The sequence below is a fragment of the Mytilus californianus genome, unplaced genomic scaffold (genome assembly GCF_021869535.1).
Source record: "Mytilus californianus isolate M0D057914Y unplaced genomic scaffold, xbMytCali1.0.p SCAF_1, whole genome shotgun sequence".
Classification (NCBI taxonomy): Eukaryota; Metazoa; Mollusca; class Bivalvia; order Mytilida; family Mytilidae; genus Mytilus; species Mytilus californianus.
In genome coordinates, this window is record NW_026262581.1 from 109,658,050 (window position 1) to 109,682,161 (window position 24,112).

The 24,112-nt window shown below is 32.1% G+C and overlaps 2 protein-coding genes across 7 annotated transcripts in view; both read left to right on the forward strand.

The window, feature by feature from the left end:
• Window positions 1-24,112, forward strand: part of LOC127730362 (uncharacterized) — a 172,447-nt gene that overhangs the window by 95,201 nt on the left and 53,134 nt on the right. The window lies entirely within an intron of this gene.
• LOC127730324 (beta-1,4-galactosyltransferase 4-like) overlaps window positions 1-24,112 on the forward strand; it is a 49,385-nt gene that overhangs the window by 18,252 nt on the left and 7,021 nt on the right. For all 6 annotated transcript variants that reach the window (XM_052238703.1, XM_052238713.1, XM_052238707.1 and 3 more), the window contains 5 exons: window positions 6,805-6,845; window positions 15,777-16,065; window positions 18,181-18,410; window positions 20,599-20,786; window positions 21,444-21,566. In XM_052238703.1, coding sequence (XP_052094663.1) covers window positions 6,813-6,845; window positions 15,777-16,065; window positions 18,181-18,410; window positions 20,599-20,786; window positions 21,444-21,566 — 863 coding nt within the window. In that variant the 5' untranslated portion in view covers window positions 6,805-6,812. Of the gene's footprint in view, window positions 1-6,804; window positions 6,846-15,776; window positions 16,066-18,180; window positions 18,411-20,598; window positions 20,787-21,443; window positions 21,567-24,112 lie in introns of those variants that run through there.

Genomic DNA, 24,112 nt, shown 5'->3' on the forward strand with positions numbered 1-24,112 from the left:
TGGGTTGCTGCCCCTGAATTGGTAATTTTAAGGAAATTTTGCCGTTTTTGGTTATCATCTTGAATATTATTATAGATAGAGATAAACTGTAAACTGCAATAATGTTCAGCAAAGTAAGATTTACAAATAAGTCAACTTGACCAAAATGGTCAGTTGACCCCTTAAGGAGTTATTGCCCTTTATAGTCAATTTTTAACCATTTTTCGTAAATTTTTGTAATCTTTTACAAAAATCTTCTCCTCTGAAACTACTAAGACAAATTTAACCAAACTTGTCCACAATCATCATTAGGGTATCTTGTTTAAAAAATGTGTCCGATGACCCCGCCCGTGAACCAAGATGGCCGACATGGCTAAAAAATAGTACATAGGGTAAAATGCAGTTTTTGGCTAATATCTCTGAAACCAAAGCATTTAGAGCAAATCTGATGAGTATCAAATTGTTCATTAGGTCAAGATCTATCTGCCCTGAAATTTTCAGACCAAATAGGCAACACATTGTTGGGTTGCTGCCCCTGAATTGATAATTTTAAGAAAATTTTGCAGCTTTTGGTTATTATCTTTAATATTATTATAGATAGAGATAAACTGTAAACAGCAATAATGTACAGCAAAGTTAGATCTACAAATAAGGCAACATGACCAAAATTTTCAATTGACCCCTTAAGGAGTTATTGCCCTTTATAGTTAATTTTTTAAAATTTTCATGAATTTTGTAAATTTTTGTAAATTTTTACAAAGTATTTTCCACTGTATCTACCGGGCCAAGTTCATTATAGATAGAGATAATAGTAAGGAGCAAGAATGTTCAGTAAAGTAAGATCTACAAACACATCACCATCACCAAAACACATCACCATCACCAAAACACAATTTTGTCATGAATCCATCTGTGTCCTTTGTTTAATATGCACATAGACCAAGGTGAGCGACACAGGCTCTTTAGAGCCTCTAGGTATAAGACCTACTTTATTACATGACCTGGGACTAATGACATCTATCTATAAGTCCTAGCATACATTAATTATTATAATATGAATATGTTTCTTGTTTTAATAACCACATATGATGCTATGCATGAGTCACCATTTATCAGGACATGAATTGGGTTTACATAGAGAGGATAAGGGACGACATCAGAAAATCAATGAAGGATAAAAAAAACTTAATTCAAATAGTTTTTTTTTTTTGGGGGGGGGGGGGGGGGTCAAAATTGCTGCAAGTTTTGTTTAATTAACATCGATTTTATATATATCCTTATTGGTCAATCATTTTTTCCCAAATTAAGTTAAGAGGGGGGTAGGGGGTCAGTAAAAAAAACTATATGAAATAAGTTTTTTTATCCTACATTGAACATTTGATGTCGTCCCTAATGTGCAAAAAGAATAGATAAGGGGCGGAACCAAACCTATAGATAACATAATAAAGAAATGATGAAATATACAGAATACGTTGATTGACTTTTGGTTGCCTTATGTCCAGTGGCAAATATGTCACGCATGTTTAGGACAAATATAATAGAGATCAAAGGATAGAGAATAGAGTGAAATGGTAAAAACTAAAAGATATAGAATTATAGAAACGATCTTTGATCTGAAACCCCTACCCTCACACACACACCATAACCATTACTGCCAATACTCGCATATATACATCTCTATACAAATATCTAAATTTGAACCCACTCCCCCCCCCCCCCCCCCCCCCCCCCCCCCTCCACCTCTAGACACCGAGGTTTTGGATCCGCCCCTGTTAAATGTGTCTAATTATATATATTTTGTACGGGTCTAGATAATAGCTAAACGTACAATCATATAATTTGTTGGATACCTAATTATATTATATAATGTGTCACAAAATAAACTTGTATACCCCCCTTCCCAATGCAGTATTGAAAAGTAAATCATTTAAAAGTCCTGAAGATAAAATATGTTTTGAAATATGCCCTGCATACTTATTTATGCAAAGACATATAGTAATTATTGAACTACTGTGGGGCTTGAAAAAAATCTATTTAAGGGATTCGGAGACGAGAACGGTAAAAAAAAAAGCTCAGCAACGAATTCTAAATGTAAAATGATTTGCAGCATAAGACATGAGAGCACATATTATAGATAGTATTAAATATGAAGTTCACGCTTCATATAGTGAAGTCCTATGTCATAGGACTATTGTTGTAACATGGGTAAGTAACTGGTTCCAATTTATCCTGAATTGTCTTTATTAAAGAATTAGTTCCGGAGTATAACAGCTTATGTCTCTACTTGTGGGTTTCTGGTTCTGCTGTCGTAATTAGGTGATTTTTTTTTCTACATGTAGTAAAAAAGAGGGGGCTTAGTCCAAATAATTGTAACGTCCTGGATGCTTTTTGTTCTTTTTTCATGTGTGACTTCCTGCAACGTCTCTGAGGATCAAGAAAAGTAAAAAATGATATAGCACTAAAGAACGTCATGATTACATGTATCTGGACTTGGAAGGGGGAGGGGGGCTAGCTATGTATTCTTTTTTATTTCAATGTGTAGACTGTAGGAGAGTTTCTTCAGAAAAAATTTTCATTGGAGGTGTTTTTGCCATGCACGCAGGCATCTGTTTCTATCCATGAACAAGTTGTGTGTCAAATTAATTATTATTACTTGTCACTCGCATTTTTTGCTCGTCCTGGCCATTAATGGCATTAACAGCCAGTGCACGAACTCGCACGGACGTCAAATTTAGTTAGAGGGGCGATATTCTGACGCGTTTTTTAATTCTTGGTCACTCAAGTTTAGAAAGAAAGGGGAGAAATCCGAACAATTACCGACCAATCACAAACGTTGTTGCAAATTTGACCTTATGACGTCAAAGAATTTCCCATAATGCAATTATTTCATATAAATAAAAAACTACTATACCAATTGAATAAAAAATATTGCATTCAAATGACATTTTATACCAATTGAATAAAAAATATTGCATTTGAACGAAAATTATACCATTTGAATGAAAAATTATACCATTTGAATGAAAAATTATACCATCTAAATGAAAAATTATACCATTTGAATAAAAAATTATACCATCTGAATAAAAAGTATTGCATTTGAACGAAAATTATACCATTTGAATGAAAAATTATACCATTTGAATGAAAAATTATACCATCTGAATAAGAAATATTGCATTTGAACGAAAATTATACCAATTGATTGCAAAATTATACCATTTGAATGAAAAATTATACCATTTGAATGAAAAATTATACCATTTGAATGAAAAATTATACCATCTGAATAAAAATATTGCATTTGAACGAAAATTATGCCATTTAAATGAAAAATTATACCATTTGAATGAAAAATTATACCATTTGAATGAAAAATTATACCATCTGAATAAAAAATATTGCATTTAAATGAAAAAATATACCATTCAAATAAAAAAATATTGCATTTAAATGAAGAAATATACCAATTAAATAAGAAATATTGCATTTAAATGAAAAATATCAAATTTTTGCAACCAATACCATGCCATAGTTTATGTAAAATCGTTTAATCTTATTCTTAAGTTTGGTATTTATCCAACTTTACGGAGAGAAAATTCTATTACGCCCATTTTTAAGGGTGGATGTTTTACTGATCCATCTAATTACCGAGGTATAGCCCTTTCAAGTTGTCTAGGAAATTTTGTTCTAAAAGTTCTATATAGCAGATTAGAAAAATATCTTGAAAGAAATCATATTATTTGTCGTGAGCAAATTGGATTCAGAAAGGGAAGTCGAACAAGTGATCACGTTTTAACTCTTAAAACTATAATTGATAAAGCATTTAAATCATCAAAGAAGATATATGCCTGTTTCATAGATTTAAGGAAGGCATTTGATACTATTAACACAGAGGCCCTCTTTTACAAATTGTCATATTACAACATAGATGGTCCCTTTTTCAGTATAATGAGAGATATGTATAAAGAGATTTTGTACTCGGTGAAGATCTCTGAAGGTGTCACTAGTTTTTTTAATTCCACAGTTGGGGTAAAAGAAGGGTGTATCTTAAGCCCCACGATAAGCTCTCCTTGTGAGAGTAACATACTTTATACCAAAGTTATGATTTTTAACAAATCTGGTAAAAAACTTACAAAAGACCAGTTTGTTTTTAATGATAATGTTTTGGAACATTGTATAGAATATAAATATTTGGGTATAGTGTTTAAACCCTCTGGTAGTTTTACTGAGGCGGTGAGAATTGTTTTAAAAAAGCCTCAAAAGCTATATTTTGTATTAGAAAACTGTTATTTTCTGAAGATATTAATGAATTACCTCACCTAAAGCTTTTTGATGCTTGTGTTAGACCTATACTTCTTTATTGCAGTGAAGTTTGATCTCTTTATATGATTAAAGATATTACAAATCTAGAGTCAAAATATTGGTCATTGGCTACCATTAAAATTCAGATTAAATTTGCAAAAACTTTAATTGGAGTAAATAAAACAGCTGTCAATTTAGCAGCACTAGCTGTTCTTGGTATGTTTCCAGTTTTTATGGAAGCTTTAAAACTGTCAATTGGCTTCTGGTTGCATGTGATAAAATCTGGTAATAATTGTTTACTTAAAGATGTATATGTTGTGTACAAGATGTAAGTTTGTACAAATTATAATTTGTACAGGGTTTTTGTACAAGTTATAAGTTTTTTGACACATACTTGTTTGCACCAGGTGATAAAAGTTTATCTTCTAAAATGTATCAGTTTAATTTCTTAAATTCAAATTAATATACTTCGACCTAACATTTAGTGCTATTCTCCTCGTCCTCTGACTAGAAATAAGGACACCTGAATGGTTTTAATTCTATTTTCATTTTTCTCCTTATACCAAAATCATATCCATAAAAAGTCTTTTTGTGTTCTTATAATGTTTTATGTATCAATGTTCAGTTTAGACTGTATCATGTACTCATGGAAATATGACAGAAATATGCAAAACAAAAGACTGTGTACTTGCATCATTCATTTGTGTTAAGCGATTCATAAAACACTGATAACTTGTACAAAAAAATCTGTACAAACTATAATTTGTACAACATTACAATTTGTGCACAACATATATAGTTCAAACCTGCAATTAACCAATGGATTTGCAAGAAAGATTGAACAGTTACTTGCTACATTAAATTTTCACATGTTTGGGAAAATCAGGATACTACTTCAAAAAGGTGTTTAGTGTATGCACTTCATACCAAACTTAATGATTGATATCTGAATTATTGGAAAGAAAATATTTTTGTAATGAGAAATCATTGAACGGTAATTAGCTCAGAGCATATAGACAGCTTAAAGAAAATTACAAATTGGAAACCTATTTAATGTTAAGCATTATCAAAAAAAGTAATAGGACATTTTGCCAAAATTCGCATAAGAAATAACTTGAAAACGAAACCCTGTCAGTCCCAAGCACATGACAACTCGGGCCGACTATAAACATGACAATTTAGACCGACCGTGCGAGGGCTTAACAGCCAGTCAAGGTCGTTAAAAACCACCCAGTCAGTCTATAGAGACATATCCGACCGTCTATCAGATAAAGTTGGTGTATTATTTGATTGATTTGAAGAGATATATTATTAAAGACAACACGGACACAACTAAACTGAAAATAATGAATAAAAACATCATGTTCCGTAAAATTTTGAGGCTATACCTAGCCATTAGTCACGCCTTACTGAAACTCTTCACAAACTTGAAAACGAAACCCAGTCAGTCCCAAGTACACGACAACTCGGATCGACTATAAACATGACAATTTAGACCGTCTATAGAGACATGTCCGATTTGATTGATTTGAAGAGATATATTATTGAAGACAACATAGAAACAACTGGAACCTTTAATAGACACAAATTAAGCCTATTTGGCCTTTCACAATGAAAACACCCAAGGCCCCTTCCCTTGCATGATCAACAATACAAGGTCTATAAAAATGTCAAAATGACTGAAGCGATAAAACGGCTAGAGGTGTAGTAGCTTTGTCCATTACATTGTATAGTGTTTGCATATATATTGCAAATAATAATAGGTAGAAACAAACTGTTAACAGCAAATATAACCAGCAATACCTGATAAACAAAAACACTCAATGACCGAAACTATCTATTGACTCCTGGTAGGAATTATTGCCCTTAAATTATTATTTTCTTTGTCAATATGAGCATCAATGCCTATTTTCTCGGAAGTTATACTGGACAGACAGAAACAGCAGAAAACAGCAGAAATGATAATCAAGGCAAGATGTACAAAAAAGTCACACGACCAGATTGTTAAATATTGACTGTTTGTATGATTAATTGCCCTTTAATGGTGACTTAAATGAATGTTTGGGGATTTTATATTGAAACCAGTAATAGATAGAAAGAAACTATAAGAAGTAAGATTGATAGATAAATTGAAATCTACAGTGAAATTATTCTATTAGTCTAATATTGTGATAACTGCTTAATGGAGGTCCATTTGATTAAAAGAGGGATATGTCTTGGAAAATTTCGAGAAACACATTTTGAATCTGATTATTTACATAAATAGTTTCGACCATGAAGGCTATTTGACCACCATAAAAAATGTACATTCTGAATTCTTACCATAAACAAGTAGCAATATATCTTTGTAACTCTGTACTACGAAATAAAACTTACTATTATGATAATATTGTTGGAATCAGTGATGACAGACAAAGAGAATAATATTTCTAGAAAACAAATTCATAAAAAAAATAGACTAGATTGTTTATATACTGTCTTAAAGAATCATAGTTTATTTGTTCTTTCCTTTTTTTGCAGAATCAGTTATGAAGCCGTTACCAATTACAAGCCAGGCGAAGGTAAAGTTTAGTGAGAAAAAATTGATACGGTCAGCAATTTTTTTTAATTTGAAAGTGACTGAGAAAAACCACAGTTTACATTTTAAGGTCAAGTTACAGTAAATCACTGGTGTTAAACTGATCAGTTACCACGCTACCAACATGGCGGAGGTATAGAAATATGTCAGATGGTTTTCTGCTAATTTCTCCTTGTAAACGTGTTGTTTTCAAGAATTACTCAGCTGCCAGGTTGATCAGTACGGTATGATAAGTTGGTCACATCACAGATTGTTATAAACTTTCGGTGCAATACGTTTGCGCGAGAAAAAAATCCACGTTTGCGCGAAATTTACCTGTTGAAAAGTCACTACATTTTGTGTGGATTAATGAAAAAAAAATGTAAAAAATAAATCCTTGACTTTCAATAATACAATTATTCTAATGATGGGATCGTGATTTTCAAATGTGATTCAAATCTCACATTTTTATGTGACTTGACTGATTAACTTTTTTTATTGATTGCACATTCAAGTGTTGTCCCAAATTATTTTACAAATTGTATTCTATCCAAAGATGCAGAAACGGAAACTAGGAAAATACGTTCTTTTACTTTTTGCTTTAATATCGCAACACATGAGATCACGTACACTGATTTCTGAACAGCAGTTAGTTAACCAGCTTTGCATTGACAGAAATCTAGTATTCAACCCTACATCTGTAAATGTTTATTTTCAATTGTCAATGCATAATGTGGTTCGTACTATGCGGTATGGGGTTTGCTCATTGTTGAATCCGGTACGGTGACCTATAGATGTTAACTTCTATGTCATTTGGTCTCTTGTGGAGAGTTGTCTCATTTGCAATCATACCACATCTTCTTATTTTTATATTCGTAGAATGTATCCAAGTACTACAGTCAAATGTTGTCGTTTTCATCTTTAACAGCATTATTTTTGTCGAGCCTGCGAAATTCATTTCGTGAAAGCGAAACATAGCGATCCTATACTCCGTCGTCGGCGTCGGCGGCGTCAACATTTAGGTTCAGTCTGTGGTTAAAGTTTTTTTAGACATCAATAACTTTGTCAAACCTACATGGAAATTTATGAAATTTGAACAGAAGCTTGTTTATGACCAAAATACGGTATCCAGAGCGAAATTTTGAAAATATTTATTTTTATTTTCCCGTATTTTACTGATAAATGGACTTAGTTATTTTACAGTTAACATACAAGCTCAGTCTGAGGTTAAAGTTTTTCAGTCATCAACAACTTTGTCAAACGTTCATGGAATTTGATGAAATATGGACAGACGCTTGTTTATGACAATAATACAGTATCCCGAGCAAATTTTTTTTTTCATTATTTTAAATGGACTTAGTTTTTTTACAGTCCACAAGTAGATAGTCTGGAGTTAAAGTTTGTTACACATCAATAAATTTTCAAAACTTCATAGAGTTTTATAAAACTTTGGCAAAAGCTTTTTAATGATTAAGAAATAATGTCTGAAGCAAACCGTTGAAAATATTTTTTTTTTTCATTTTTAGTATTTTTCTGATAGATGAACTTCGTTTTTACAGTTAACATTTACAGACTGGGATTAAATTTTTTTGACCTGATGAATTTGTAAACCTTCATGGATTGTTATGAAACTTGGACAGAAGCTAATCTTAAAGACCAACAAATAGCATCTAAAGAAAAAGTTTGATTGTGTTTTTAATTCTGCATTTTACTGATAAATGGACTCACTTTTTAAGTCAACATTACACTTTTACACTGACATCAGCAATTGCAGGCAAGACACAGGGTTCCGCGGAACCCTTTACAAATTTTAGGAATTAAATTACACGTAAAAACTCGGGTACATTATATGTTTAGTTCGCACAAACGTAATACCATTTCTTCTTGCAAACGTAATGCTCGTTATATTCAAATTCGCGCAAATGTAGGTCGCCCAATACTTTGCACAAAACTGTGATAAATTAAACTTGAACTGCAAATCGAAAAAGATTATATATTATCTCTTTTATTTATTATGAGTAATATCATAATTATTTAATTTGTTATATGGGATCATTTGCAAGGTTTACAAGTCAGTCAAAAAGGGTTCAACTGACCTCGACCTCTTTGCATGGATCAGTGATCAAGGTTAAAATTATGTGATTAGGTCTGTTTCTAAGATATTATAAGCAGTAGGTCAACTATATTTGGCATATACAATGATTGTAAGATGTACATGTCCGACTGGCAGGTTTCATCTGGCCTTGACCTGATGTTCATGGCTCATTGGTCACTTTTAAGTTTTTGTGTTTTTACTATAAGCAATATGTCAACTATATTTTTGCTTCGCATCCCGGCGCGGAGCTATTAGTTTCAGGCCACAGACCACAATTAAATTCCCCTATTAGTTCTTTATAACGTTTTGTTTCATTAAAAAAATTGCACCCTGCATTTTTGTCAAATCTTTTGTGTGTGTAATGTACAGTACTAGTCCAAAAATATATCCAAAATTCAGAAAGATTGAACCAATCATTCTTACAAATTTAGCCAATATACATCCATACCCCTATGGACAAGTCAAGAGATTTTCCGAAAACTGTAAATATCACCTTTTTGCACCTGGCCTAATCACTCTTTCCATATCAAAATCAGTTAAAATACAACATCTAAAAGTTTATTTCACCTCTCTTCTTTTATTTCCACCCATAAAAACTAAGAAATGAGTGAGGAAGGGAAAGAAAAAAAATTAAGAAAAATGCACTCTAATTAAAAAGAACTATATTCGTGGACAACGAAAAGGACAACGAAAAAGCGGGATCATTAATTGTGGTCTTGGGCCTTCAGTCGATAAACACGCCATCTTGAAATAATTAGTTATCCCATATAGATTCTGATTGGTTGCTTTATGATGCGGTTGAGATACAGCAACAGCTATTGGCTTACATGAGATAAAGAATTACAGACTTTTTTCTCGTCTCAGGATAAGACATCAAATGCCGGAAAATTAACTATGTGTATTTCAGTTCCGATCAACTGTCATTAATTCATGTTCGTTTTATTATGCCTATATTGCACAGTGAAATTCAATATTGAAATATCAGTTATTAAAACGTGTTTATTTGCTTAGTTAATCTGCAATATGCACGATTTGTTTTGCTAAACAATGTTCCTATACAATGTTTACAAAAAGCATTATCTGTATTTTATAACTTCTGCCAATCTAGGCACACCTCCAGAGTCGTGTCTATTTGTAAATGTTTTGATTTTCAACAAGTAAAGTGAACAAAATTTTAAAAGCATGGGTGTATAACGCACAACACTGAACAGCCAGTTTAAAATTTCAGAAAAGTTCACCTTAATATATATACAAAAATTGATATTCCAAGTCTAAGACATCCATTTTATATCAATCATTATCTAAAAATACCACATTTCCAATACTAAATCAACAACCACATGCACACATATTACATTAAATTAGGATAGAGCGAAGCAGTCCACAGCTTTTAGAAAGCTCAAACTTGTGTATCATATTATGTTTGATGTACTGAAAGCTTGTATAGTGTATAAGTCGGCCTTATTTCGATGTTTCGAGATATTTTTTAAGAACACCACTTTGACTAATGTATAGCTCCCAAAAAATGTTGTCAGTGACCCAGTAATAATTTAACATCATTTAAACGGAAATTTATCTTGCAACAATATATCGAGTTTTAAAAAAAATCTATGTACTAGGAGTAGAAAAAGGATTTTTTTAAGATATTCTAGATAAAGTTTTTTGATAGATTATGTACGAATGTTGAACTACTTTAAGGATTTTGTTTCAATAATATTTAAGAAAGTATAGCATTTAAAAATGAACCATTTTTTTAAGATTTTCACTAACGAGTTCATCGTTCTAAAGTTGCATGCACAATTTTATCCAAAATCTGACATAGCCAATCTACTGTTTGTTGACTTGAATTGAAATGACTTAATTAATTACGCATCTTCCCAAGTATTTTATTTTTATTTTCAAGTGTACAAATAGGAATCTAGTAAAATCAAGTATTATTCTTATAGACATTGGAAGTTTGTTGTATATTAATTTAAATCAGTATAAATCAAATTCCAATATCTACAAAAAGAAATTGGGATATTTAGAGTTCAACTATGAACATCGTGCATTGTACTAGAACTCTAATTAATATGAATCAGGGGCCTGGTTTTCGAAAGTATCATAAGATATGTCATAAGATATATCTTACTACAAATTTTATGATCATCTTATGACTATTATAATTATGATATGTCATAGAATGTAAATCAAAGCTGTCCTAAGATAGTCATACCTATGATGCTCTTATGACTGTCATAAGTGAACATATTTTCTTTTATTTTAAATAATGATTAAACAATGATGAAAATAACTATAAAAATAATAAGTATGGAAATAATGATTAATACCATTCTTATTATTTATGAATATTTTTATTATTATTATTATAATGAACATGAAATATATATGAAAAGGAATTCAAATCTGAGTTGATGATTTGTTTAAATTTAGTTTGTATATATATATAAGTTCTAGAACTTCGCGTGCATGTATTATTATACATGAAGTGTTATTCAATTGTGAAAACTTGTAAGATTTGGTACATCGCAGGAGATTAAAATTTTAGTTGACGAAGTGGAGAAGAGAGTAAATCTTTACTATTTAGCAGACTGAGCAACACAACAACAAACAGTGCCAAAAAGAGAGCATGGGAGATTGCATGTGCAATGATAAACGCAGAAAATGATGTCGTAACTTTTATGATAAGCATAAGACCATCATCATAAGTCATGTGGCGAGGTGTCTTAAGTATACAATGAAAGTTATGACATATCGTACTTTGGAAACTTTCGAAAACATATCTTACGACTATGACATGTCATAAGACCATATGATAAGGCATGTCTTAGTCATAAGATACTTTCGAAAACCAGGCCCCTGGATTTTGTTTATATCTTGTTTTTTTTATTATATATAATTGATTAATAAGAAAACAATATTTTAGATAATAAAGAATATACAATTATCAATACTTTATTACAACCAAAATCTGGTAAAATACATATTTTACATCTGCATGGTATAAACTTTCATGACCATCTTCTAAAGTGGTTTATTTGTATCAACATTAGTTGATTTTTTGTAATCTTCATTTCTTTCTTATTATGAGTAATAGGATAACTATATTTGGTATGTGAGTACCTTGCAAGGTCCTCATACCTGTAAGACAGTTTTCGCTTGACTTCGACCTCATTTCATGGATCAGTGAACAAGGTTAAGTTTTCTTATATATGAAATATGTCAACTATATTTGGTGTATGGAAATATTTTACGATGTACATGTCAGTCTGGCAGGTTTTATTTGACCTTGACCTCAATGTTTACGGTTGATTGCTCAATGTTAAGTTTTTATGTTTTGGTCTGATAGTTGTTCTTAAACTATAAGCAATAGATCAACTATATTTGGTGTATGGAATGATTGTAAGGTGTATATGTCTTTCTGGCAGTTATCATTTGACCTTAACATTGACCAATGAACCATGAAAAATGTTAAGTTTTCCTGGTTAAGATTGTTTCTTAGATACTATATGCAGTAGGTCAACTATATTTAAAGCATTGAATCTTTGTAAGGTGTACATGTCTGTCTGGCAGGATTCATCTGACTTTGACCTCATATTCATGGTTCATTGGTCAATATAAAGTTTTCATGGTTTGGTCTGTTTCTTGTATACTATAAGCAATATGTCAACTATATTTGGTGTATAGAATGGCTGTAAGGTGTACATGTATTTCTGGCTTGGTTTATCTAATATTGGCCTCATTTCTTTTTTCATGTTAGCTTTATGTGATTCTTGTAGTTAAACTTTATATTTAGGACTATCAAAATAAAATCAATGATCAGTAAAACAGGCGAGACATTTCAGCATGTGAACACTTGTTCTAAAAAGTTTATCGGAAGATACCAAGACCTTGTTGATAAATATTCCGTATCAACTTCACGAATAATACATGATGGTCTTCCAGGTACGGACGTTGTTTATCATCTTAATTACGTGTTATAGTGATCTTTTTATTGGCTTTTTTATATTTATAACCTCTATTGTTTCAGTTATTTTTGGTAATATTCTTTTGGCGTGGCTCGGTACTTATACATTCCGCAATTGTGTTATTGTGCTATGGTCATTTTTTGTATTCTTGTCTTTCATTTTTGCTTATGTGCTTTGTCTATATGCTATTTTGTTTTTCTTTCTTGACATATTCGTTTGTTTTTATAGTGATTATGTCAACATATATTTGTTCCGCCTAACAGAAGTTCCCCCGGAAACTTTGTTATAAACAATAACATAATATCTGTTCCAATTTGATCAAATATTCTATACCCTTTATTCCGTTAGAAACAAATGTTCCAATGGAAATATATTACATAATAGTTCGTCCATTTGGAACTCTATTATGACGGAACTAATATTTTTTGACAATTACGATTATAACACAATGTTGACGGTTGTACCACAATTTTTGACATTTTTACCTATTACGTCTGTTTGTTTTGTTCACACATTGTTGTCAATATAATGGAATTTTATGCGACTGTCATACAAGTGAGAGGTTTAGCTAGCTCTAAAACCAGGTTTAGTCCACCATTTTCTACATAAGGAAATGCCTGTACCAAGTCAGGAATATGACAGTTATTTTCCATTCGTTTGATGTGTTTGAACTTTTGATTTTGCCATTTGATATGGGACTTTCCGTTTTGAATATTTCTTGTTATTTTACTTTTTACTAATGACTAATGCTTGTTTTCAAATTCTAATATGCGTAACTGATGACAAAATGGAAGTCAAATTCTATATCGAAGATTTTCAGTTTTCTTTTCTGGTGCTATGGTCCTAGATTAATTGGGAATTGCACTGTGCATGTCGTTTCCTTACAAAAAAATTCTAGCAGGTTTAAAAAGACTGCCAAATGAAATCGGCATAAAGTGCCTTTTAATCAAGGACCATAACTCCTACACAGCAAAAGTGAAAATCTTTAATATTGATCTATACCTCCGTTTTGTTATTAGTAGCAACTTATTAAAATGTGAAAAGCATTGATTGGTCTGCTCCCAAGCTTTTGTACAGAAACGATACAAAGTGCCATATCCAAATCAATCAATGACAACAATTCAAGACCATACAAAAGTGAAAATCGATAAAATCGACGTGCTTGATTTTAAATAGTATAACAGAAGCGTACCATTTTTTTTTCAAATTACACAAATCGTTTAAGAAGATACAATCAAGGTTAAAACAAAAACTGAAAGAATCCCATGAACTCCAAAAGGAACGGGTGCGTTGACAGGGTATTCCCTTCTGATTGTATAAAAAACATGGCATCACAATTTTAATTTCTAGAAGTATAAATTGGATCCCTTCTAATTTAACAAATACATTATACTGACAATGTGACCGAGATTTTTCGATGTTGCTTTTAGTTCTGTATAACACATGAAATATATAGAGCAATATGTCAAAATTACAAACTTAAATATGAACAATTCAAAATATATAAATATCATCATCTTAATGTGCAAAGTTTTGGGTGTTTTCATGTTAAAATAGTAGTTAAAAAACTTCATGGTTTTAGTATGCTCGTGTCGAGTGTGGGAGTTCGGTTCTATCTCAGGCCTTGTCAAAACAAATGAGACGGCATTTTGGGGTAAGAGCGGAGCCTGGACTGTTCGATTCATAGTCAGAGTAATATGTCTGCGCAGAGTGATATCTATTTCTGCCAACTATGTGATCTATCTGTGATTGTAACATGAGTTTTTCCTTTCATCTTCAAGTGAGTTAACTTCGGTTATTTTTAGAGGAATGCGTTAACTGAATGATTTTTGAGTTATTGCACTCTCCAATCCCGCCGTTGACCGCATCTCGTTGGAAAAGCAAAGAATGGGAGGAACTTAAACCAGTGCTCTAATTTCTATCTCGGAAGTTGTTAATGCACAGTCTGGCTCCGCCTCCTTCGAGAAGTAAAAAATGAAAGAATAAAAAAAAATGTAATAAAAATGACTATACATTTCCCTACTGTTATTTTGGTTGGATTCCTGTTTTTATCGTGTCGAAATTAAATATATTCTAAAAAAATATATGTCACTGGATTTTTAGTAATTTTCTCCATTTTATAAAGGTCTATCTCCGTGAATAGATCATGCTTCAAATATCTGTCCCTGGACCTTACTCGCAATCAACAACCATTCCAATAAATTATCCGATCTTTTTACAGTTGTTGGAAATGGAAAAATAGTATTAATTATACTTTCATATATTAGTATTGGAAAATGTTTCCTTCATGTCAGAACGTTAAAACTCCTTTGTAACTACACGTCCTTTTCAGGTTTGAAGGCAGATAATCATCGAATAAAATTTTGCATCTACCCCTCCCCTCAAAGAATTTTCGGGGAGAAAAAACTATTCAATAACACATTAATGGCTTTAAAAAGTACAGTAAAGGTTTATTGGGCAGCATTTAACATTTGGCATGTGTCATAGCCCATTAATGACAAATCATATATAGCCACGCCTTGCTCATTAACATATTTAATCCACTCAAAGCTGCGCTTTTCGTGAATTAAATACGTTAATTCGTAAAAGGCGTGCTATAAATATAACATGTATGTATCTAGTCCAAATCAATGATCATGATCCTATAACATTAATACGTAATTGTTCTGAATATGTTTTTAGTATGCCCCTGAGAACGTTTAATCTGCCAGGCGATCAGTCAAGCTGTAGTATAGCCAATTCAAGTTTGGTCTGTACAGTGTAATAACTGTCGTACAAATCAGAAATAATCTCTAACCATTTTATTCGTAGAGATTTACTACTAAGTTATTTAATAAAATGGCATGATAATTATAGAATACTTTTTTTACAGAATAACAGATCTGACAAAAGCTGGTATATACTAACCGCAGGACTTGTAATTTCAGTGACTGTAATTTTTATTTTGGACCTTCAGTTTTTTGCATCTACAAACTTTATACGCGATACACTAAACGGAAAAATGCTAGAAGTGTTATCTGCAGCTGACAATTTTACTAGCAGATTCATTGATACAATGAAACATAAATTGATAATAATTGATTCTAATACACCTACAAGTGATTCAGAACTACACGTGAGCGATCAACTCAATAAATGTTCATGGCCTCCACTTTATTTACGTAAGTACTTAAAAAAATTAAGCTTATGATACTTTAATGTATTCATTTATACAGTGAGATGCGTTGTTGCCGTCTAAGAGAGAGCGTCACAAGTTGAGCCAAATAGGCTTGAAGAGTTACTACTATATTTGAATGACTGATTCTTTCATATGAAAACGTCTAAATTTAAATTTGAATATAACAGTTATCCTCCCCTACTTAATATAGCAATCATCTTATTTGCTTTGTGCTCTACTTTATGTCTTATAATTGAATTTACAACAGCTGTATTGGTAAAAAATAGGAAATAAAACGATGTTTTAATCTGTCTCGTTGTGGTATGATGAAACGTATTTTGTCTAGTAGTTTCAGATGAGAAAATGATCGATCGTATGTTCGAGAGATAAAGTTTGAGAGAATATTTATGCTCCTTAAGATGAAATGACAACGCTAAATTTAGAAAAGGAGTAATTTTTAGAAAATTTCTTCAAAATATGGTCATTTATAACATGCATGATGGTGGATTTGCCAACTCCTTTGGACGTACTTTTTTGTATCTGTTCTTTATTTTAATATGGTACTTCGTTTGTCTTAATATCTTTTGAAAGGACAAAATATTACTTCTCAAATAAGAACATCCATAATTTTCTTAAACTAGACTGTTGTGCTACCTAAACTCTCCAAACGAAGTCCAGAAGGCTCTATTGTTTTTGCTATGTTTATAATTATTTAAAACTTTGTCTGAGTGGGTTGCAACCTTAAGTTTTGTTTATGAACTGAAAGTTAACAATAAAATGTATTCAATTAGTCTTGCCAGTGCCAAATTGCTCTCACAGAAAGTTCATCTGCATTGTAATCGATCCAGGTATATTTTAAAATGAAGGATACTGATACCGATTCGTGTTCATTACGGTTGAAACCAACATGTATGGCACGCCTGAACCACTTTTATTAATTAATCTTAGATTATCTCAGATAAACTAGGATTATATCAGATAATCCCGGTTTATCTCAGATAAACTAAGATTATCTCAGCTTAATTCAAATTTGAGAAAATCCTAGTTTATCTCAGAAAATACAAAAAATTCATTATCTGGAGAAAATCCCGGTTTATCTCAAAATATTAGAAAATCTAGGTTTTTCTGAGCGATTTTCAGATAATCCTAATTTATCTCCAGATAATTAATTTTCTCAATTTCAGATAATGAATTATCTCATTTCTCGAGAAAATCTAGGTTTATCTCGGATTCTAAATATACAAAAGAACAATGTAACGAGTGTTTTGATTGGACGACAATCCGGCGTTTAACGTTTTACTTTCTCTTTGAAACCATGATGGTGACGAATTCACTTCCTATTATAAATCGCCTAAATTCAACCTTGCCAGAGTTACGACCTTGGCTTTTTGTCTCATCGCGAAGAAGTTGTTAGTACATTTTTAATTCTTGAATGTCAACTTTATCGTCTTTCTTAAACTGATGCTGTATTTTCTGTGATTTACTTCTTTCAATATTACAAATCATCCTTTAATGTTTTTGTTTTTTTTTTATATAGAAATTCGCATTTTTATCGGGTTTACAGGTAAATTTCAGATTTACAAAAACTTTAGTTAATAAACAGCAAATCATCTTTAGTTTATGTATCTTTGATTTAAAGTTGGTGAAAAAGGACGACATCTGGGTGATGTATAATTTAGGTTTTACCACTTAGATAACGTTCTGTTTTCAATTTCAAGTACTCTATACTCGTTTCTTCAATAGCTGATCAAGGAAAAGGTCAAGACAAAAATCGTCTTTAAAAAAACGTAGATAAAAAGACGAGTATGAACAAATGCATTGTGTATACTTCAATGAGACAGCAAGCCGAGGACAAAAACAACCATGAGACTTCTTAAGCACAGACACTTGTCTCTGTAAAAATATACCTATATACCTTCACGTTTTTACAGAAACAAGTGCCTGTGTAAAGTTAAGGTATATAGGTATATATGTGTTAACATAAACAATACACATGTCTTCACCAATAGACAAATGGCTATACAATATGTCAAATTGTTTGACCTTATACACTGTGATATTCTTGTTCGTTTTGTACTTTTTCTCATGAGATAATTTAGTAGTGCTTTTTACTTTACAGAAGGACGTACCCCTCTGAATAGAACAGACATTCCAATAGAAAAACTTGATACACAATTTACATTCATGGCAGACGGACATTATAAACCTAAAAACTGTTCAGCGTATCAAAAAATTGCTATTATCGTTCCATATCGAGACAGACAATTACAACTTCGTATATTTTTGAATAATGTTATTCCACGCATATACAGACAACAATTAGAATTCGGAATCTACATAGTAGAGCAGGTAAATATATTCTTGATTTTAAAACAATTTACATTTGTCCGTCCGTAACATGTTATTTTTGTCATTTTTGTCTCGCCTTGACGGAGTCAAAAAGCGAGACATAGGTATGCTGTTTCCGGCGTCGGCGGCGGCGGCGGCGTCAACAATGTATTAGTTTGTGATTAGGTCTAGTTTAAGGTGAACCACTAGTGGTTGGTTAATGATATTTGGTATGCAGTTGTATTAGCATTGGCACATCTCATTTCCATGGAGATTATTTGGCCCTGCCCCCTCAGTCATGGTCTATTGACTTTGAAACTTTTTCTTAGTTTACATGTATTAGTTTGTGATTAGGTCAGTTTAAGGGGAACCATTAGTGGTAGGCCAATGTTAATTGTTTTGCAATTGTATAAGCATTAGCACATCTCATTTCCATGGAGAATATTTGGTCCTGCCCTCCTCAGTCATAGTCTATTGACTTTGAAAATTTTGCTTAGTTTACATGTATTTGTTTGTGATTAGATCAGTTTAAGATGAACCGCTAATGTTAAGTCAATGATATTTGGTATGCAAATTTATTGGCATTTGCAAGTCTCGTTTCCATGGAGATTATATAGCCCCACTCCCTCATCATGGTTCATTGACTATGAAACTTTTACATAGTTTACAAGTCAATGTTTGTGTTTAGGTTTGTTAAAAGGGAACGACTTATGATAAGTTTATGGTATTTGGTATGCAGTTGTGTTAGCATTGTCACATATCATTTCCATGGAGATTGATTTGCCATGTACCTTCAGTCATGGTTCATTGACTTTGAATATTTGCATAACTTACATGTTAAAGTATTGCTATTTTAATTTCAACATTTGCATTATCAAAAGTACAAAAAGGCGAGACATATCTCTGTGTTAACAGTTTATTCTCAGGAACTACAGACCAGAGCTTCCCGAAATTTAATAGCAAGCTTTATGTGATTATTCTATACAGTATGACGCGTTTTCATATTCATGACTAATCAACTACCTATTTTCTGGATACTTATATTTACACATTATTTGCCATGTATGAAGTATTCGTCGCATTTTTCACGGAACTACTGTCCATAGCTTCCAGATTGATTGATTGCTGTTTACCGCCACTTTCAGCACTATTGTGGTTGAAGAAGCCGGAGTGCCGGCCGGAGAGAACCACTGACCTTCGATAGGAAAACTGACAATCCTAGTCAATTAAGATTGGAGTCGAGTGCACCTGCCACGTGCGGGATTCGAACTCACAACCTCAGTGTTTTTATTAAGCTAGTGATACAGTAGTTCGACTACTTAGACAACTCGACCACCGAGGCCCCTTATAGCTTTCAGAAATTTAGCATCAAGCTTCACATGAGTATTATATGGCGTGTGATGCATTTCCAGATATATCACTCAACAATTTCATGTTTATTTATATAAAGTCTTAAATAAACAGTTATCGGGTTCAGTAAAATCGATAACGTTTAATGTTATTAAAGGGGCATTAGCTACGAGATATAAAAACAAATTATTATTTTTTTTTGTTCAATCATTAATGAAAGCGAAATAGATTATAGTGAAATAATAATTCGCTTTTAGCAGTCAGTTTAGTTCAATTTTGTCAAAATAAGCTAAAAAACATCGCTGATGAAGACCTCATTGAATCCGTATTCATGTGACCTTCAGTATAACCCATTAAATAGAGATTGGTTACGCGTGTATTAGTCGTGTTCAGTCATTAAAAGGAAAAGAATGTCAACATTGAAAGTGAAACAAAGGTGAACCATTTCGTTGACTGATTCGATCCACCGAAAATCATTTTTATACAGGTAAAATCGATGATTTAACCTATTTTTTTTAACCTATAACATGAATTCAATCAGACCTAGAAAAGTCCCATTGCACGAGGTCGCTATCTATTTATATTTATGTTTATGTTTATATCGGGTAATGTGACCGTCGGCATTCTTCGGAGGTCATCTCGATGGCGGATATATGTTAGCGGGTCTATGCATTGCTAATTGTTTAATTCAGACTTATTGTAATTTGGACATTCGTTTTAGTATGTTATAAATCAAATATGAGAATTTGAGTCAAATTGGTGAACATGACTGCTAATGCCCCTTTAACTACAAAGTATAAAAAATTAAAGTAGGATTCGAAATGTTTGTTTTTAAATGTCAATTTATTTTAAATTGTAGACAGCTGGGTCGTTATTTAACAGAGGTATGTTGTCAAATATAGGATTCGTACAAGCAATGAAAGACATGAAATATGACTGTGTAGTAATTCACGACTTAGATATTCTGCCAGAAGATGATCGTAATTATTATATATGTGGGGACAATCCAATACACATGGCAACAAAAGTTGAAAAATTTGGATACAGGTATGTGTTAGTTTAACATTTATGTGGCAATACTATATTTACCCCTCTATTCACAAAATTGGCTGAAAACAAATCAATGAAAAAGTATAACATAATTTGATTACCTTTTTATTATATAAAACTTGATTGTAGAGGGACGAAAGATACCAGAGGAACAGTTAAACTCATAGATCGAAAACAAACTGACAACGCCATGGCCAAAAATAAAAAGACAAACAGACAAATAATAGTACAGATGACACAACATAGAAAACTAAAGACTAAGCAACACGAACCCCACCAAAAACTGGGGGTGATCTCAGGTGCTCCGGAAGGAAGAGACGTCGTGATAAATTTGAAAATGACAATTGCATTTTGGCATGAAATAGGCATTATCTATAGTTATGCCTTTATGGAGACGTTACTTTACAAATATAAAATTTCACTACTTCATGAAATGAATGTTCCTAGTTTATAGTTAATCTACCTTGTTTTATCATAGATAAAAGTTAACTAAACACATAAGAAATTTACTTTAACGGACACATATATTTGAATTATTTATCTGCCGACCGGACGTTCATCAACAAAAAATTATTTCTATTGATGGAATTGATGACCGTTTTGCGTTTTCAACTGCATTAAATAATAGTCTGGCATTGTAATCTTTCATTTCAGAGTCCCATACCATCAGTTTGCAGGAGGAATTTCTACATTTTCCAGAAAGCAGTATGAGGATATAAATGGATTTCCCAACCAGTTTTTTGGTTGGGGTGGTGAAGACGACGAATTGTTTGCAAGGTGAGCAGATTACATGTTTATAAGGGCGGAATCCAGGATTTTTTTAAAGGGGTCTCGTTATTGCCAAAAAATGTATAAATAGCCGAGCGGAGCAAGGCGAAAAGTTAGTTTGTCGCTAAAATTGCTATATTTTCCAATCAAAAGGGGGTGTACGCCCTATACGCCCCCTCCTGGCATCCACCACTGTATATTATTCTAGACCTTTAAAGGTTATTATCTCTAATTTTTAACAGGAGCACAGTAAGATATATAGGGCACAGGACCTTCGCGCATTTTTACCTGCAACACGAAAGGACATTTGCGCTCCAAAACTATGGACATTTGCGCTTTAAACTTTGATACACCTATACAAAAATTGACCGGACATTTGCGCTTTTTACCTAATATAAGAGTTTAACTGTAAACCGGGAATTGTCATTTTGACATGTATGGATAAAACATTGAAATTTATCAGCTTTATATGATTAATGGATTTAAAAATGGAAATTGTATTCCTCTTGTGTTCATTCATTTACCCGGAAAGTCGGAGGAACGTTTCTTCGTAATATTCCTATACCAAGTCAGCAATATGACGGTTGTTTACCATTATTTCCCTTGGTTTATAAAGTCTTACTTTTGTTTCTGTCAGTTTTTATGGACTTCCTCCTTATTGAATTTACCTTTGAGTTCGGTATTTTTGTTATAATGTTTTCCATCTTTATTGTTTGTCTAAGCCTTTTCGAATTAGTGATTGAAGACCTAATAGATATAGGAAGATGTGGTATGAGTGCCAATGAGACAACTCTCCATCCAAGTAACAATTTATAAAAGTAAACCATTATAGGTAAAGGTACGGCCTTCAACACGGAACACCAAACAGCAAGCTATAAAGAGCCCCAAAAATTACTAGTGTAAAACCATTCAAACGGGAAAACCAACGGTCTAATCTATATAAAAACGAGAAACGAGAAACACGTATGAACTACATAAACAGAAGACAACTACTGTACATCAGATTCCTGACTTAGGACAGGTGCAAACATTTGCAGCGGGATTAAACGTTTTAATGGTACCAAAGCTTCTCCCTTTTCTGAAACAATAGTATAACATCACAACATAGAAAGACACACTATAAAATATCAATTGGAAGACTTAACTCAATCAAAAAACGTAAATTAACACACAATGAACGAATAAATTTGATCTGTGGTACCTGAATGCAAATACATATATAGTTAATAAAAATTATAAGGGATAAATAATTAAGGTCAAAAGTAAATAAACAGGTTTAAACAAAGTTAAAGTATGATACCACTGTGAAATGTTAAACAATATTTAGAAAATCATCACTTTTGAAAAAACCTGCGTCATAATATACACAGGTAAATGAAAATAATTTCGTTGTTAAGTATACTTCTTCTGTGTGTATAAAATCTTCCGTTTAGGAATACCAAGAAATTTCTTTAATATGAATAAAACTAATTTAACACTTGGTACATATGGGGTGAATATTAACAATAAAACTATACAATAAGTGCTAGATAAAATTCCTGTACAGTATTTAAGGAGAAATGAAATAATTTTGATGTTCATAGTACGAAGAAGTGAAAATTTGTAGTAATACCAAATAATCAAAGCTGGTATATAGACAAGATCCATGTTAACATTAAATAACAAAAAAGCATTACAAATAGTATCAACAGGTCAAATTAAAAAGAAAGTACGATTTGAGAGTACTTGCATTTACTGACAGCTAGTTAAAAGCCAAAACAATTAATAATAAAACATCATGCATCAGAGACTGAAATCAACTAAAACACATCCCAGGGAAATAGTATTTTAACGTCATGAACAGTCAAAGAAGACATGACTTGTGCAATGCCAAAAATAAATGTATCGACAGGTTGTAGGATAGTTAGGAGTGACTTCGTTATAGATAAAAAAATTAACGTGTGTGTGTCTCTATACATCCCGTTTGAAAAGAAAATACAAATTTAGTTATGTTTTAATTTGCTAATGACAAAATCTATATTAGTGCCAATGTAAACTATATTAAGAGATCTAATTACAACATTGGTACGATAACCCTTACTAATAAGTTTGTTTAAAGGTTCGATGAGTTTACACGGATCACATAGTGACAATATTACCGTAAAATTTAGGATGTGAAATACCATTTTTAATCAGTTTTCTACAGGTACAGCCAAATTTACTAATCAAATCTTCGTATCTATGAAAGAATTTAGTAAAAGTTTTAAGTAATTTATGGAAACGAAATCCCTGACTTAATAATTTACCAGTGATGCATTGATTACGTTCGTTAAAATCTATGACATCACTACAAACACGGGCATACCGAACGAGTTGTGATATATAAACACCGTATGATGAAGCCAAAGGCACATCGCCGTCTAAAAAAGGAAAATTAACAATAGGGAATGAAACTCGTCTCTTTTGTCGTAAATTTTAGTATGGAGTTTCCCTTTAGAAATTGAAATGTCTAAATCTAGAAAAGGACAACTGCTGCTGTTTATGTTAGATTTAGTTAAAGTAAGTTCTTTTGGGTA